This window comes from Sturnira hondurensis, unplaced genomic scaffold (assembly GCF_014824575.4).
Source record: "Sturnira hondurensis isolate 20B ecotype Veracruz unplaced genomic scaffold, ASM1482457v3 Scaffold0004068, whole genome shotgun sequence".
NCBI lineage: Eukaryota > Metazoa > Chordata > Mammalia > Chiroptera > Phyllostomidae > Sturnira > Sturnira hondurensis.
This window is the reverse complement of record NW_028076699.1, coordinates 467735-481629: the sequence shown is the minus strand read 5'-3', so window position 1 is coordinate 481629 and position 13895 is coordinate 467735. Positions and strand designations below refer to the sequence as shown.

Sequence of the window (13895 nt, the reverse complement as noted above, 5' to 3'; positions counted from 1 at the left end):
GTTTCCTGCTTTGTACCAGGCACTGGGCTGGCACGAGGGATACAGCGGTGATCCCTGCAGCAGTGGAGTTAACTGTTCAGTAGTGAAGCTCTGCTCGCGACGCGAGGAAGGGGCTCTTCTGAAGGGTGGGCTCTGAACGCTTTAGCAAAGAGATAGATCCAAACCCCAGAACCAGGGTTAAGTCTTGGACGAGCTGCAGAGTGGAAATCTGCCTGTTTGGATTTTACTGGGAATCAGCCAGGCGGTCTAGATGGTGGGCGGTAAGATGGTGTGCTGCCTGCCCCGGGAGAGAGTCAAAGGGGAGGAACCCGGGCAGGAGGAGGTGGGCCATTCTCCAGGGGCGGGTAAGGGGTGGGATTTCTCTTGTCACTGGGGCTGGCAAGAGTGGAGGGAAGTCTTGGATGCTGGCTGACCAGGTCTGTGTAAGCCAGAATGTGTATAGTGATTCTTTGTTTTCTATTTATTTCCTTGTTTCTCCCTGAGGTGCTTAGAGTAGTCTTGGAATGTTCTAGCTAAGGGTAGGGAATTGTTAGGGAATTGTTGATGTGCTAAGACTGGTGTTAAGGAGCAGCGTCCCGGAGGCCCTTCATGATGGAGGCTGTGGGAAGCTAAGAGGAGGAAGCCCAAGGAGAGCAAGACGTGTGTGCCGGACCAGGAGGGAGGTGGAACAGCTAGTTTGGTCAGCGCTTCCTCCTGTTGGAAGACGAAGAAGCTGAGGAAGCTCTGAACCGAGGCACTGTTCTGTCTCGTCCATCCTTGTATCCTGAGCTCTGAGCAGTGTGCCCAGCACAGTCTGCGTTTCTTCAAATCTCAGATGTCGTTCATTGCAGGATGCATCATTATTTCTTGTACCACTAAGAAAGAAACAAAGGGCCACCAATTAATTGTATGGTGCCACAGATAATCAAATGAACTCTGATTTTGGAGAAGCTAAATGGGAAAAAATGAGTGTCATAGAATTAAAAAAATGTGGTTGTAAGCCTCCAATATATATTTTTAATTGGATCAGTGAAGCATACAGAGATCAGAATCAAGACAAAACACCAGTGCATTTAAATACAATTTAGGAATGCAAACTGTATTAAAGCATGAACCTGTGAATGCTTGTTTTCTGTTAATTCTCTGATTTAGATATTCAGAAAACATTTTTTGGAAACTGATTATGTACCAGAAACTGTACGAGGAGCTGGAGATGCAGAAATTAGTAGTTCCTTTTTTTTCAGATTTAAGCAAATAAGGGAGAGAGACACAGAAACAAAATACTGCACTTTTGAATGGCAAGTTTCCACAGAAAGTAGGGACATGGTACTCTGGTGGCACCGAGGGTTAGAGCGAGGCAAGGAAGTCTTCACTGAAGAGGTTAGGGTTGACCTGGGTCCTAAAGTGTGAGTCTGTGGTCGCCAGACGGAGACAGAGACGAGGAAGGAATTAGAAAGGGAGAGAGCAAGTGCGGAGCGATGGGGCGGTTGGGCAGCAGTGGGATGCACTCGGGACCTACGAGGAGTGTGGGGGTGGCCGGAGCTGGGTATGAGAATGGCCAGGCAGGGCTGGACGTGGCTGGACAGCAGGAAGAGAGAAGCTGCTGGAGACCCGAGGTGTCGTGCTGAGGGCCTCAGGCTGTATATCAGCCCTCAGCCTAAGGTTTTCAGTTTTCCTGAGTCCTGAGGGAAGAGTCCAGCAGAGGGACTGCTTGGGGGAAGGGTGGAGGGCCGGGCCAGCTGGTCTCTGCTTCCAAGGGACCAGCTGTGCTTCTATCTGTTCATTTCAGTTTCCTGAGTAATGACCTGAAGGAAAGTGATCACTGTTGAAGGAATGAAGGAGTGCCTGGAGTGAGAACTGGTGCTGCGGGTCCTGGGGAGTTCCCCTGGGCTGTCCACAAGGGAGAGAGGAGGAGAAAGCAGTAGGCTGGAGCCTGAGAGTTGTTCTCTGAGGCTCAGAGAGAGATATCCAGTGTTCTTACTCCCGTGTCCCCATTTTCCTCTCCACCTGCCAGTGAGCCAGCAAGCCAGAGGGGGCAGGCACCGCTGGGAAATCACTGTGATGAAGTCAGAAGCAGTCACTTTTAATGAAGCTGTTTTTGTCTGGAATACACATCCAGGAAGCGGGGTTGAACAGCTGCTGGCTGACTGCGTTTTAGCGTCCCCCCATGTGACTTTGCCTAGGAAATGTTACCTTTTCTGAAGTGGAGGGGTGCAGGATACTGCTGCTGCTGTTGAAATGGGCCCCTCCTGGACACTAAGGCCACCAGAGCTCACCTGGGGAGTTGTGGCATGTTTGCCAGCGTGGTTGTCTTGGGGGCTTCGTTTTGTTCTTTGAAAGCCTGATCTGGGAAGTGGAAGCCTCTATGACATTTCCATGTCCTGTGGGCTGATCTGACCAAAGGGACTTAGAATGGCAACGAAGGCCGAGGAGTTCCTGAGTCAGAGTTCCTTGTAACTCACAAGGGGTCTGTAAGGAAAACAGACTCTCTAACAAATTCCTGATCCTGCCTCCCTTGAGGCTCCTTCCCAATCCCCAGTCTCTTCATTATGGGGCTGCAGCGTACTTGCCTCTCCTCCAAACCTGTACCACCAGGGCGCTCACAGATGGGATGGCAGGTCTGAGCTGCCCCTGATGGATGCTGGCCGAATCCCAGAACTTCTCAGAGACCCATTTTCCACCCCCCCAGTATAATGTGCATTGTCATAATAATGTGCATTTATTTTTCTTAAGAATGTGAACCTAACATTAAGATAAAAGTTATGTACTTCTTAGAGTCTCACCTTGATCACCTGTGACATAGAGATTTAAATACACTCATCTTGGATAGTCCTAGTGAGGAATGGAAGGGAGGTTTCTGTTTCTCACAGGGCTTGGCGCATAATAGGAGTTCAGTAAGTAATTGTTTGAATGAATGATTGACTGAGTAGGTGAAGTTCCTTTTCAGTATCATGGCCACTGTCCTTGTTTTAATAAATTCAATAAAAATAAGTGCATATCTATAACCTCCAGATTCTCAATTTTCCTAGAGCCCTTTATTTACCTTTATAGCACTTTTCACCTGATATTACGACTTTGTTTAAATAATTACACAGTTTACAAGTGCTTAATGTCTGACTCCCTTCCAAGAGTGGAAATTTCGTGTCTGAGGCCATGCCTGTCCTGTTCAGCCACCACCGCGGCTCATGCCTGTTAGCATCCTGTTAGCACTCAACATTTTTGTTGGATGATAATAGAAGGTTGCCAGTTACCTGCACCCCTTTTATTTCCACTTTTAAGAGGTCTCGTGCCTGGCTTTGTAGACCCACTTGTTCTCCATGTGGTTTTTGCCTTTGCCCACTGCAGGTGAAGGGAACGCCATGCCTGGTGGAGATCAGGAACCGGGGCGCTACTACGTGGGTGTGGATGTGGGGACAGGCAGCGTCCGTGCGGCTCTGGTGGACCAGAGGGGCATCCTGCTGGCTTTCGCAGACCAGCCCATCACCAGGTGGGAGCCTCAGTTCAACCACCACGAGCAGTCCTCCGAGGACATCTGGGCCGCATGCTGTGTCGTCACAAAGGTAAGGCCGCAACTGCGCGCTCTGTCCTTGTGTGCGCCCTGAGTGTGTGTCCTCTGTCCACCTGGTGCCAGGGACAGCGTTGGCTTGCCTTCCGGACCTGACAGTCTGATAGCGATGGAGGCCAGTAGACAGCTGAGCTGTGACCTGATAGGTGGTGGGAGCGAAGTGACTATGGCTAGAGGTGAGGAAAGGGTTAACCCTGAGGGGCTCAGGGTCCACACGGGTCAGAGGATGCAGGATGATCAGGTGTGTCCTGCTGTGGGAGGAGCCACTGCGAGTTGTAACGAACATCTACCTTCACGTGTGCCCGCGGCAGAATAAAACGTGCTAACCTGTATCAGGTAGCTGGATCTTCGCAATAGCCCTATGCAAGGAGCACCATTACCATTTTGTTGAGGAAGAAACAGAGGCACAGAAAATGTAGGTAACTTACCAAGTTCATGTAGTCAGTGTTGGAATGGCCAAAAAGTCCATTATGGGTTCCCCCCCCGCCCGATGGCTCTAGTAGAGCTTAGTTGTCTTTAACTTCGTTTGAAACAATTTTGTTAGATTGTATTGTGACAGCTGTCAGGTCAGTGCACATTTTTAAAAAATGTCAAAATTGGTGAATGTATGTGCGGCCATTTTAATAATGAAGATAGAATATACACATTTTCAGTGTGTTATGTGTTATTATGTCAAGAAAGGTAAAACTGCAACTGCAATGTGAAAAAAAAGACTTGTGCAGTGTATGGAGAACGTGCTGTGATGGATAGAACATGTCAAAAGTGGTTTGTGAAGTATCTTGGTGCTACTGACATTTTAGCCAAATAATTCTTTGCTCTGGGGCTGCCGTATGCATTACAAGATGTTTAACAGCACCTCTGGCTTCTACCTACTAGAAGCCAGTTGTGGGAGATAGCTGATGTACTCAAACTATCCAAATCAGTAAAGTTATTGGTGAAAATGAAAAATGTGTCTTTCATTTAATGGGGAAAACGTAATGGACTTTTTGGCCAAGCCAGTAATAGCCGAGGCAGGACTGAAACCTAAGCAGTCTGATTCCGGTGCTGCGCTCTTAGACCCTGGACCGCCCTGCCTTCCAGGTGGTGAGGGAGCCTTCTTTTGTTCAGAAGGAACAGCATGTGCAAAGGCACTGTGACGTGAGAACATGTTGTGTTTTGAGAAAGCAAGGAAGTTGGGAAAGCTTAGAGCATCTCTGAATTGTGCCAGGCAGCTGTTTGTCTTGAGTGGCCTTGAACTGGAGTCAGCTCACTGGTTTGGGGAAGGAAGTGATGCTAGCCAAGACTGGTTCATTTTTAGTTTCACTTGACTATTCAGTTTTATATCCTGGTGATCAGAAGCAACGGAGATTCTTTTCTCCTTTTTTTTTTTAATAGGGAAAAATAAAGTCCTGGGTTCTCTCTTCTCTTCCTAGTTTTAGTTCCTTAAATATTCATGAAGGGCTTGGTAATTTACAGATGGACAATTCACCATTCTGTCCATATTGATCCCGCTGTTTAAAGTTTAATGAGCTCTGAGCTACTGTTAGTGCCCCCCAGAGAAGAAGGCAGAGTGAGGAGGTGGGGGTGGGCAGTGCTGGAGCATTATATAGGAATAAAAGAAGGGGTGCGTCTTTTCTTCTGCTTGTTTAATTTCCCTCTCCCCCCTTCCTCCCAGCCCAGCCTTGGTGAGAATCTTCTGCTCATTGCCCTTGGGTCTCCTTTGTTCTTCTGACATATAGCCTTCCTTGCCATTAAGGAAATTGTGAAAAAGAAAATATAATTCCCTGATGAAAAGCTACTTTAAAAAAGGTCTGCTCTAAGAACAGCTTGGTTTAATGGTAGATTTTTAATCATCTCCCAGTGGCGGCCAACTTGTCATCTGCTTGAGGTCCTCAGCCACTTGAGTGCCATGGGCATTTGTCCATAGCGAGGCTCTGTCACTGTAGCAAACCCAAGTAAAGCTGGGCCGCTCCCCTTCTTCAGGAGGGGGACATTTTTATATTAGAGAGGCAGCGCACCATAGAGCACAGGTTCGGGAGTCAGACCGCCTGTGTTGTTGTCCCAGTGCCAACATTTATTAGCTTGTCATCTTGGACAAGTTACCTAAGGTTTCTTGCCTGAGTTTCTTGCCCTGCCAAATGAGTACGATAATTGTACCTCTCTCCATAGGGCTGTTGTGAGCATGTAATGAGTTAATGCATTTAAAATGTCATAACGGTGCCTGGAAATGAGTAAGTGCTTTGTTTCCTATGGTGATGATGGTGTGATGCTGCTGCTGATAACAGAAACGAAGGGAATGGATTTCTAAGGTAGAATGTATTTAAAAGTCAAAGTCAGTTGGGGGAGGCACTTCACTGGAATATTCTCACTCCCTTTCTGGTTAGAGTTTTTTCTGTGTAAGATTTTGAGAAGTACTGGGCTAGGACAAAGGCAACAAACTACATTTTGATGTATTTTGTTCCTCAAGGACTGTCTCTTCTTCCTCAAGGACATGGGAAAGTTAAGGGCTTGAGAGCAGTTGTGCTACACCCTGTTCCTGAAGTCATTCATTCGGTTTTCCCTGTAGTCAGGTGAATGAAAACAAGAACAGTAGAAACAGTAAGATGCTGCTGCTAATGGCAGCTAGCTTTGCTTGGGCACTAATTATGTGCCAGCTATTATGCTGAGCACTGCATAGCCATCACTTCATTTTATCTGAATGACAACTTCTCGATGTAGTTTTTATTATTCTCTCTTTGGAGCTAGAAGAGATGAACTTTGATGAGGTTAAGTAACTAGCCCAAGGTCACATGACTAATATGCCCCCACCCCTTCCCACCCCCTTGCTCTGCTTTTGCCCTTCTTTCCAGCCTCCTCTCACCTTGCTTGGAAATCATATGAAAATGCCTGAAGGATTTTGAATCTGCCACTCGCTCTGTGGAGAGCATTGAACTTACCGCGGTGGTTGTGTTAACTGCATGCAATCACAAGTACCTCTACCTGGCTGTCTGCTTGTGTGGAAAATGCGTGTCCCCTGAGCAGGAGGTCTTATCTTGTTTACCTGTATTTCCCCAGAGTTCCTTGCTTATAATATACCCAGTTCATGTTTGTTCAGTTTATGAATGAGTGAAATGTCTCTGCTGTTTTCATTACGTGCAACATACTTCTCACACCCTTTTGACCTGGACACCTCCTTGGTATCTTAGCAGGGGTGTCCAACCCGAAGCCTGTGGGTCGCATGAGGCCCAAGATGGCTATGAAGGTGGCCCAACACAAAATTGTAAATTTACCTAAAACCCCCCCTTTTTTTTTGCTCATCAGTTTTTGTTAGTGTCTGTATATTTAATGTGTGGTCCAAGATGACTCTTCTTCCAGTGTGGCCCAGAGATGCCAAAAGGTTGGACACCCCTGTAAGCTGATGTATTAGGTTCTGCTGGGAGCCTTCTTTGGAGACTCCTGAGAGCTTCTGCCCTCCCTAGCCAACCTCAGAGGAAAGAGAGGGTGACTGTCCCCTCCCTGTGGCCCTAGAGCCCACCTTCTTCACATGGATCATTACCTGGCCCTTATCAGAGTACATTTCAATTGGTGACTTGTGGGTTCTTTTTAAACCACGAGCTGAGCTCTCAGAGAGAATTGTCCTTGTATCCGCTGCATGTAATGTGTTGCCTGGCACGAAGTCAGTGCCCAGTACATGGTGGTTGAATTAATGACAGACAATGAAAAAGTGTTCTGGCATTCCTCCTCTTATTTGTAACAGTAACTCTGTGAGACAGACTGCCTTTCTTCTCATTTGACACCTGAAGATGCTGAGGCTCTGAAACTAACTGGTGTTAGAGACAGGACTAGACCCGGAGTGAGGTGGCTCCCAACCCTCTTCTCTGTTCCCTTCTCCACACCCTTAACATTGGCAAGTTTGTGTTGGGTCAGTACCCACACATCTAAAACGTTCTGTGGCAACGCGTAAGTCATAATGTATATGCTGTTCCTGATTTTAAGGGCTTACAACGTTTTCTGGAGCCCCAAATCTTAACCACCAACAGGGCAAGAACATTGCAAGTTTGTGTATGATTAGTACCAACTTGCATTAGGAGGAAGAATACAAACTGGAGGTATCATACATGCTGTGCTCTTCACTAAGCAATGGAATGTTTATAGGAGAACTTGTGTAAGTTTTCTGCATCCAAGGATGAAATAGTTCAGTTACATGGAAAAGCCAACACCTACGAAGCTAATGAAATATGGTTTTGTTTTAAGTTGCACTGGCTACGTGAGTAGTGCTTGAAGGGAGAGAGAGCAGCAGTACAGGGAGGAGCTCATGTGGGATTGAGCAATAATGTTAACCTCTTATATTCATTGAACCTGTGTGGTTTACAAAGCATGTACCCATTTAAAAAATACTAAGCCATTTGTTTAAACTTTATTTTTCAATTAACAGTTATCATAGAATATTTTGTTTTAGGGGTACAACATAGTTCTTAGACATTCATATACCTTAAAAAGTGCTCACCCCGGTGAGTCTTGTACCCCTCTGACCATATTTAGTGATTATAGTATTATTGGTAATATTCCCTATGCTGTACTTATATCCCTGTGACTGTTTCATAACTGGCAATTTGTACTTTTTAATCCCTTTCACCTTTTCCACCCATCCTCTTAACCCACATCCATATCCATTTGATTGTCATGCAAGGTGGGTAGGGACAGGGTTGTTATTCCCATTTTACCTTTCAAAAGAAAAACTGGGACTTAAGTGACTTTCCCTAAGTTACACAGAAAATAGGTGATAAGCTGGAATCAGATAGGTCAGATAGCTGCAGTGGACTCAGGAAGTGTAAGGAGAATGAATGACGACAGAAATTGGGACCTCCTTACTCCCAGTCAGTGGAGAAGGTTTGAGGAAGGATGTAGGAGTACAGGGGACTCTGGAGAACTCTTAGGAGCTCTCCCTGGACAGAAGTACCAGGGTGGTTGTATCAGGGGGCCAGCCCTGGCTGGGGCAGGAGGTTCCCAATAGGAGGAAGAAGGGAGAGTCTAGAATTGATGGTAGCGGCACACCTGGAGAGCTGGTTCTGAGGCCAGTGGGGAGCTTTTCTAGAGTTGTCCTGTTTCAGAGTGACCAGCAACAGATTCAAGATGGCTTGCAGGGAACAGGAGCTAAATTCAAGGATGCCAGTTAGAGGCAGCATGATTCTTCTGATGAAGTTCCGGAGGCTGCGGTTCCTTTGAGCTGCAGCTTTGGGAGGCCTGGGACTATGTCTCGTTCAGCCCGTGTCCTCCATGCTGGCACAGACAGGTACTTAATAATATCTGCTCAGTGAGGAGTGGCTGGATCAGCATGTTGGCAGAGGAATAAATAGGAGGGACAAGACTGAGGTTTGGTGACAGTGGAGAGGAATGAGGTAGAGGCAGTTTTGGAGTTTCTGTTCTTAGAAGGATGTGGGTGGCACTGACATAAAAGGAAATATTTAGCCTACGTTTTCCCACGTGTCTTCAAGGGACAACACCACACCTAAGAGGGGATGCTATGCAGGTAATGGTCCAGGATTGGCTTTATTCATTTTACCAGTCACTACAGGAGATTCTGTAAGATTGATTGTCTCCGGGGATCTCGAAGGTAGCAGACACCCCCACACGTTAGCTTCCTTGCTGATCCCAAGCAACGAAGCCTCTGGGCCTTTGCACTGGCTATTTTCTTTCCTGGAGCACTTTTTCCGGACTTTCATAGGGTCAGCTCCTTCAAGTGTTTCCTCCAGTCTCACCTTTTCAGTAAGTGCCTCTTTCTTCTCCAGTGTTCCTGATTCCCCGACTTGTCCCTTTCTTGTTTACTATGCATACACTATAGTGTTCATTTGGTTTATTAGCTGTTATCTATCCCTACTAAAATATCTCCAGAAGAGTAAGGAATTACAAAAAATTTTCTGCTTTCCGTTGTTTCCCAAATACCCAGAAGAGTTCACAGCCTGACCTTAGGAGGGACTTGATTATATTTGCTGGCTGATTGAATGAGTGAGTAATTGAATTGTGTAGGCAACAAGGAAGGATGGGCCTTAGGGATCCAGGGATTGCATAACCCCATACATGCCCCCAGAGCTGACAAAGGCATTCTTATCAAGATGTAAAAGAACACAGGACCAGTTGCACAGAACTCTGTTGCAAGCTGGATTCTGTCTGTGAGACCCCAGGCCTTGACCCTATCTACAAATAGAGCTCAAGATAAAACCAGGTTTGCTTCTGACCTTTCAGTTCTTAGTTCTGAAACCCCCGTATCACCACCCAATATGGTAGAGCCTGCTGATTTAAAACATACGCAGGATTGAACTGATTCCCACAGTCAGAACAAAGCAGTGCACAACCTCTTCCCCAAATATTTGTTTGCTGCCCCATAGCTACAAGTTGACAGTTGCTAGACATGGACCAGGTTACCCAATGAAGTTTCAGAAATCTCCTTCTCTGGAATTTCTTTAGAAGAGCACTGTGCTTTCTCTCTAGCCAGAGAAATTCCCTCAATGCCAAGTCGTTGGGGTGAGTTTACTAGACTGCTTTCTTCTTCCATTAATAAGAGTATCAAAAAGAATCTCAGGTCAGTAGGTCAAGTCCCAGGGGCCCTCTAGGCAGTGTGACCCTGACAGCCCTGGTTCTGGGATGCCGTCCGTGGAGGTGGGGATTGTGGAGCAGGGTGGTCCCGCTCACGGATAAGCACGATCATAAAGCATTTCCATGTAAGACCGGGGAAACAATAGTGGCTTTCAAACAACTAAGCTTTCAATGCATGTCATGATTGTTCTTCCAGTTCCTTGTGATAGGTTTCTGTTTTCGAGATGGGGACACTGAACCTTTGTGACTGATAGACCATGATTAGAATATGGAGCTCGTCAGAGGGGATTCATAAAATAGATAGAAGAGTATTTTCTTTGCTTCTACTATATGGCTACTCCTACCAAAATTCTTAGGAAGATTTGAGTATGTGCAGTCTTTTTGATCACTGTCCCTTTGCGTGCTATTTTTATATGTGCTTACATGGTACAGGGCGTGCTATGCTTTATACATAAAAAAGATTTTATTGAACAGCCAGGTAAGGCATTGAGTAGGTTTTCCTCCTGTACATTTATTTCCTGTAAAGGTTTACTGGTTCCAAAGCACTTTCAAACCAGTTGGCTCCTTTGAGCCTTACCTGGGAGAGTATTTCTCGCTTTTAGGAAACTGAGGCTCGGAAATGTAATGAGATTAGTGCAGGATTAAACTGACTCCCGAGTGATGGACTGGGAACCAGAGGGTGGCTCTTTTGACACCATATTCCATGTTCGTTCCTATCCCCAAGTTGCTGTGCCGCATTGGGTTGATTGAGTCTTCCGTGCTTTGTCACCCAGTTCCTCCCTTGACTAACTGCAGGCCCGTGAGAGGTGGGCTTGCCCAGGTCAGGCCTGCGCTCTTTGGGCACAGAGGCCAGTGGGGCCATATGGCAGGTAAATTTAGGGCTGGCTTGTTAATTCATTGATTTCTGTCCCACAAGTTCAAAGAAGATATGAGGTAGCTAATTTACTCTAATAATGGCTGCTACTGAATATGTTCTGAATGCCAGCTGTTGGGCTAATCGCACCTTATTTTGCTGAACTCTCATAACATCATTAGGAGACATAGGTGTAAGTAGTAGCTTTGTGCATCTGAGGAAGCTATTTTCTTGGCTTCCTAAAGTCATAGGCCTGGTAAGTGGCAGAGCCAGGTTTTCACATTCAGACTGCACCCAACCCCCCTGATCTTAACCATTATCCAGAGATTTGCAAGCCAAGATGGAAGGACATTCCAGACAGAGGCACCCATGCCTATAAAATGCTGTAGAGATGTGATCCAGCAAAGCAAGAGTGTGATTAGAATGGCTGGAGCTGTGTGACCTGCCCCCAGTCACATGTAGCCAAAGTGGCAGAGCTCGGCATTAAAACCAGGTGTTTGTGACTTGTTGTCATGAGGCCCTGCTGCCTCACAGGGAACTGGGTTTGGTCCTCACGCTGTTGTAAGTCAAGATCGATCGGCGTAGTAAAGGCATATGGGGCATTCAGCTGGTGCTGGGAGGCAGAGGTACTGCCAGCAGTCACAGGTGGGCCCCTAGCACATATTCTCCCCTAGAGCAGGTGCCCTCCCCACAGGGTGAATCTTTTGGGCAGCAAGGAAATCTCTGATGACAGAGGCGGCAGTGCGGTGGAATGGAAGGGGCATGGGCTCAGCGTTTGAACTCCGGCTCCGCCACCTCCTGGCTCCGTGATGGGAGCAAGTTCGAGTGACTCCATCTCTGGAGCTTACTTACTCCCAGCTCCCCTCCTCAACCCTCCGCTTATTCTTTATGAAATGGAAATATTAGATATATCTTCAGAGGGCTTCGTAAGGATTAAATAAGATAATGAATGTAAATTAGTACCTGGCACATAGTAGCTGTGGCACATATGGTAACATTTTATTATTTACTGTATTATTATTTGAAAAACTGCTTTTCTTTGTTGAAAATCTATACTTGTGTATAGGTCTTATGTGAGGAACATGTTGGATAGTGAAAAATAGAATCCTAGGTTCCAAGTCTGACATTCTGGAACAGGAAGAAAGGAGAGTTATGTATTTTATATGGGGGTGGGCTCTGTGGGTTGGTTGGACTCTTCTGTGGGATTTAAAAGGTTATTGTCATGTTTGAAGTTAATGGGAAATGGGAAACACTAATGATTATGGTTAATCATGCTTTTTTCAAAAAAGAAAACCATATGAACAAAAATAAAAACTAACACCAACCTATAAACCTATATTGTTCTACAACTTTAAAAATTACATAATAATGAAGTGGAAATTTTTCTATCTCCTCCAACTGACATTTCTGCTCTCAGAGGCAACTAGTATTAACAATGTGTTGTATATCATTTTTTGTTTTTGTTTTTTACCTTATTAATATCTTGTGGAACTCTTTCCATTTCATTGTTTATAGCTCAACTTTTAAAAATTATTTAAGAGCTTGAGGCATACTTTACATACCATAAAATCTATCCATTTTAAATGTATAATTCAGCCCTGACTGGTGTAGCTCAGTAGATTGAGTGTGGGCCTGTGAACCAAAGGGTCGTCAGTTCGATTCCCAGTCAGGGCCCATGCCTGGGTTGTGGGCCAGTTCCTAGTGGGAGCCACTTGAGAGGCAACCACACACTGATGTTTCTCTAACTCTCTTTCTCTCTCTTTCCCTTTCCCTCTCTTTAAAAGTAAGTAAGTAAGTAAATAAATAAATAAATAAACATAATCTTTTAAAAATGTATAATTCAGTGATTTTTTAAAATTAAATTTACACAGTTGTGAAATCATCACCATAACCTAGTCTTGGAACACTTCTGTTATCCCCAAAAGTCCCCTGTGCCTGTCCGTCCTTAGCCGGTAGACTACTCATTATCTGCTGTCTGTATGAACAGTTACTCTTTTTCAGAAATTATATATAAATGGATTCATACAAAGTGCATTCTTTTGTGTCTGACTTCTGTCACTTAGCATAATGATTGCTAAGTTCATTTTGTGTTGTGCATATGAGTAGTTTGCACTTTTTTTCTCACTGAGTACTATTCCGTTGTGTGGATATACCATACCTTGTCTAACCATTTGGTTAAATCATGATGGATATTGGATTTGTTAACATTTTGGGGGGATTATGAGTAATACTGGTATGAATGTACTCATACAAGTCTTTGTGTTGGCATATGTTTTTATTTTTCTCAGGTAAGTATCTAGGTGTCAAATTATTGGCTTGTGTGGTCAGTTATGTTTTAAAAAAACTGCCAAACTTTTTATTTAAAGTGGCTGGATTTTACATTTCTGCCAGCAGTGTATAAGGGTCCCACTTTCTCCACAGTTTTCTAACACTGGATACTGTCAATTTTGTTTATTATAGCCAGCATAGTAGGTATGTAACAGTATCTCATTGTAATTTTAAGTTGTATTTCTTTAATCACAAATGATGTTAGCATATTTTCTTGTGCTTATTCACCATTTGGCGAAGTTTGTATTCAAATCTTCTACTCATTTCATAATTGAGTTGTTTGTCCTTTTATTATTGGGTTATAAGAGTTCTATATACAAGTCTACCATCAGATGTATGATTCACAAATATATGAGGGGAGATCTCATATATGAATTTATGTATAAAAATTGTGTATTCTTACATACTTAAACTTCAGTCACCTTCAAAGTACTCTCCATTTGATGCAATACACCTATTGAGATGTATTTCCACTGCTTGAAACAGGCTTTGAACGTGTCAATTTTGATTCCTTTTAGTGCTTCAGCTGGTTTTTGTTTCACCTCTTCCCCACCCGCAAAATATTTCCCTTCAAAGACTTTTTTTATCAGGGAAATGAAAAAAAGTCACTTGGGGAGA

At 44.7% G+C, this 13895-nt stretch overlaps 1 protein-coding gene across 11 annotated transcripts in view; it reads left to right on the top strand.

Annotated features, from left to right (window-relative positions):
* The window catches only part of FGGY (FGGY carbohydrate kinase domain containing), a 399534-nt gene that overhangs the window by 17105 nt on the left and 368534 nt on the right, over positions 1-13895 (top strand). For 10 of the 11 annotated variants that reach the window (XM_037043133.1, XM_037043139.1, XM_037043138.1 and 7 more), the window contains exon 2: positions 3325-3539. In XM_037043133.1, the coding sequence (XP_036899028.1) occupies positions 3339-3539 (201 nt within the window). In that variant the 5' untranslated portion in view covers positions 3325-3338. Of the gene's footprint in view, positions 1-3321; positions 3540-13895 lie in introns of all 11 variants that reach the window. The other variant, XM_037043141.1, reaches the window with a different exon arrangement.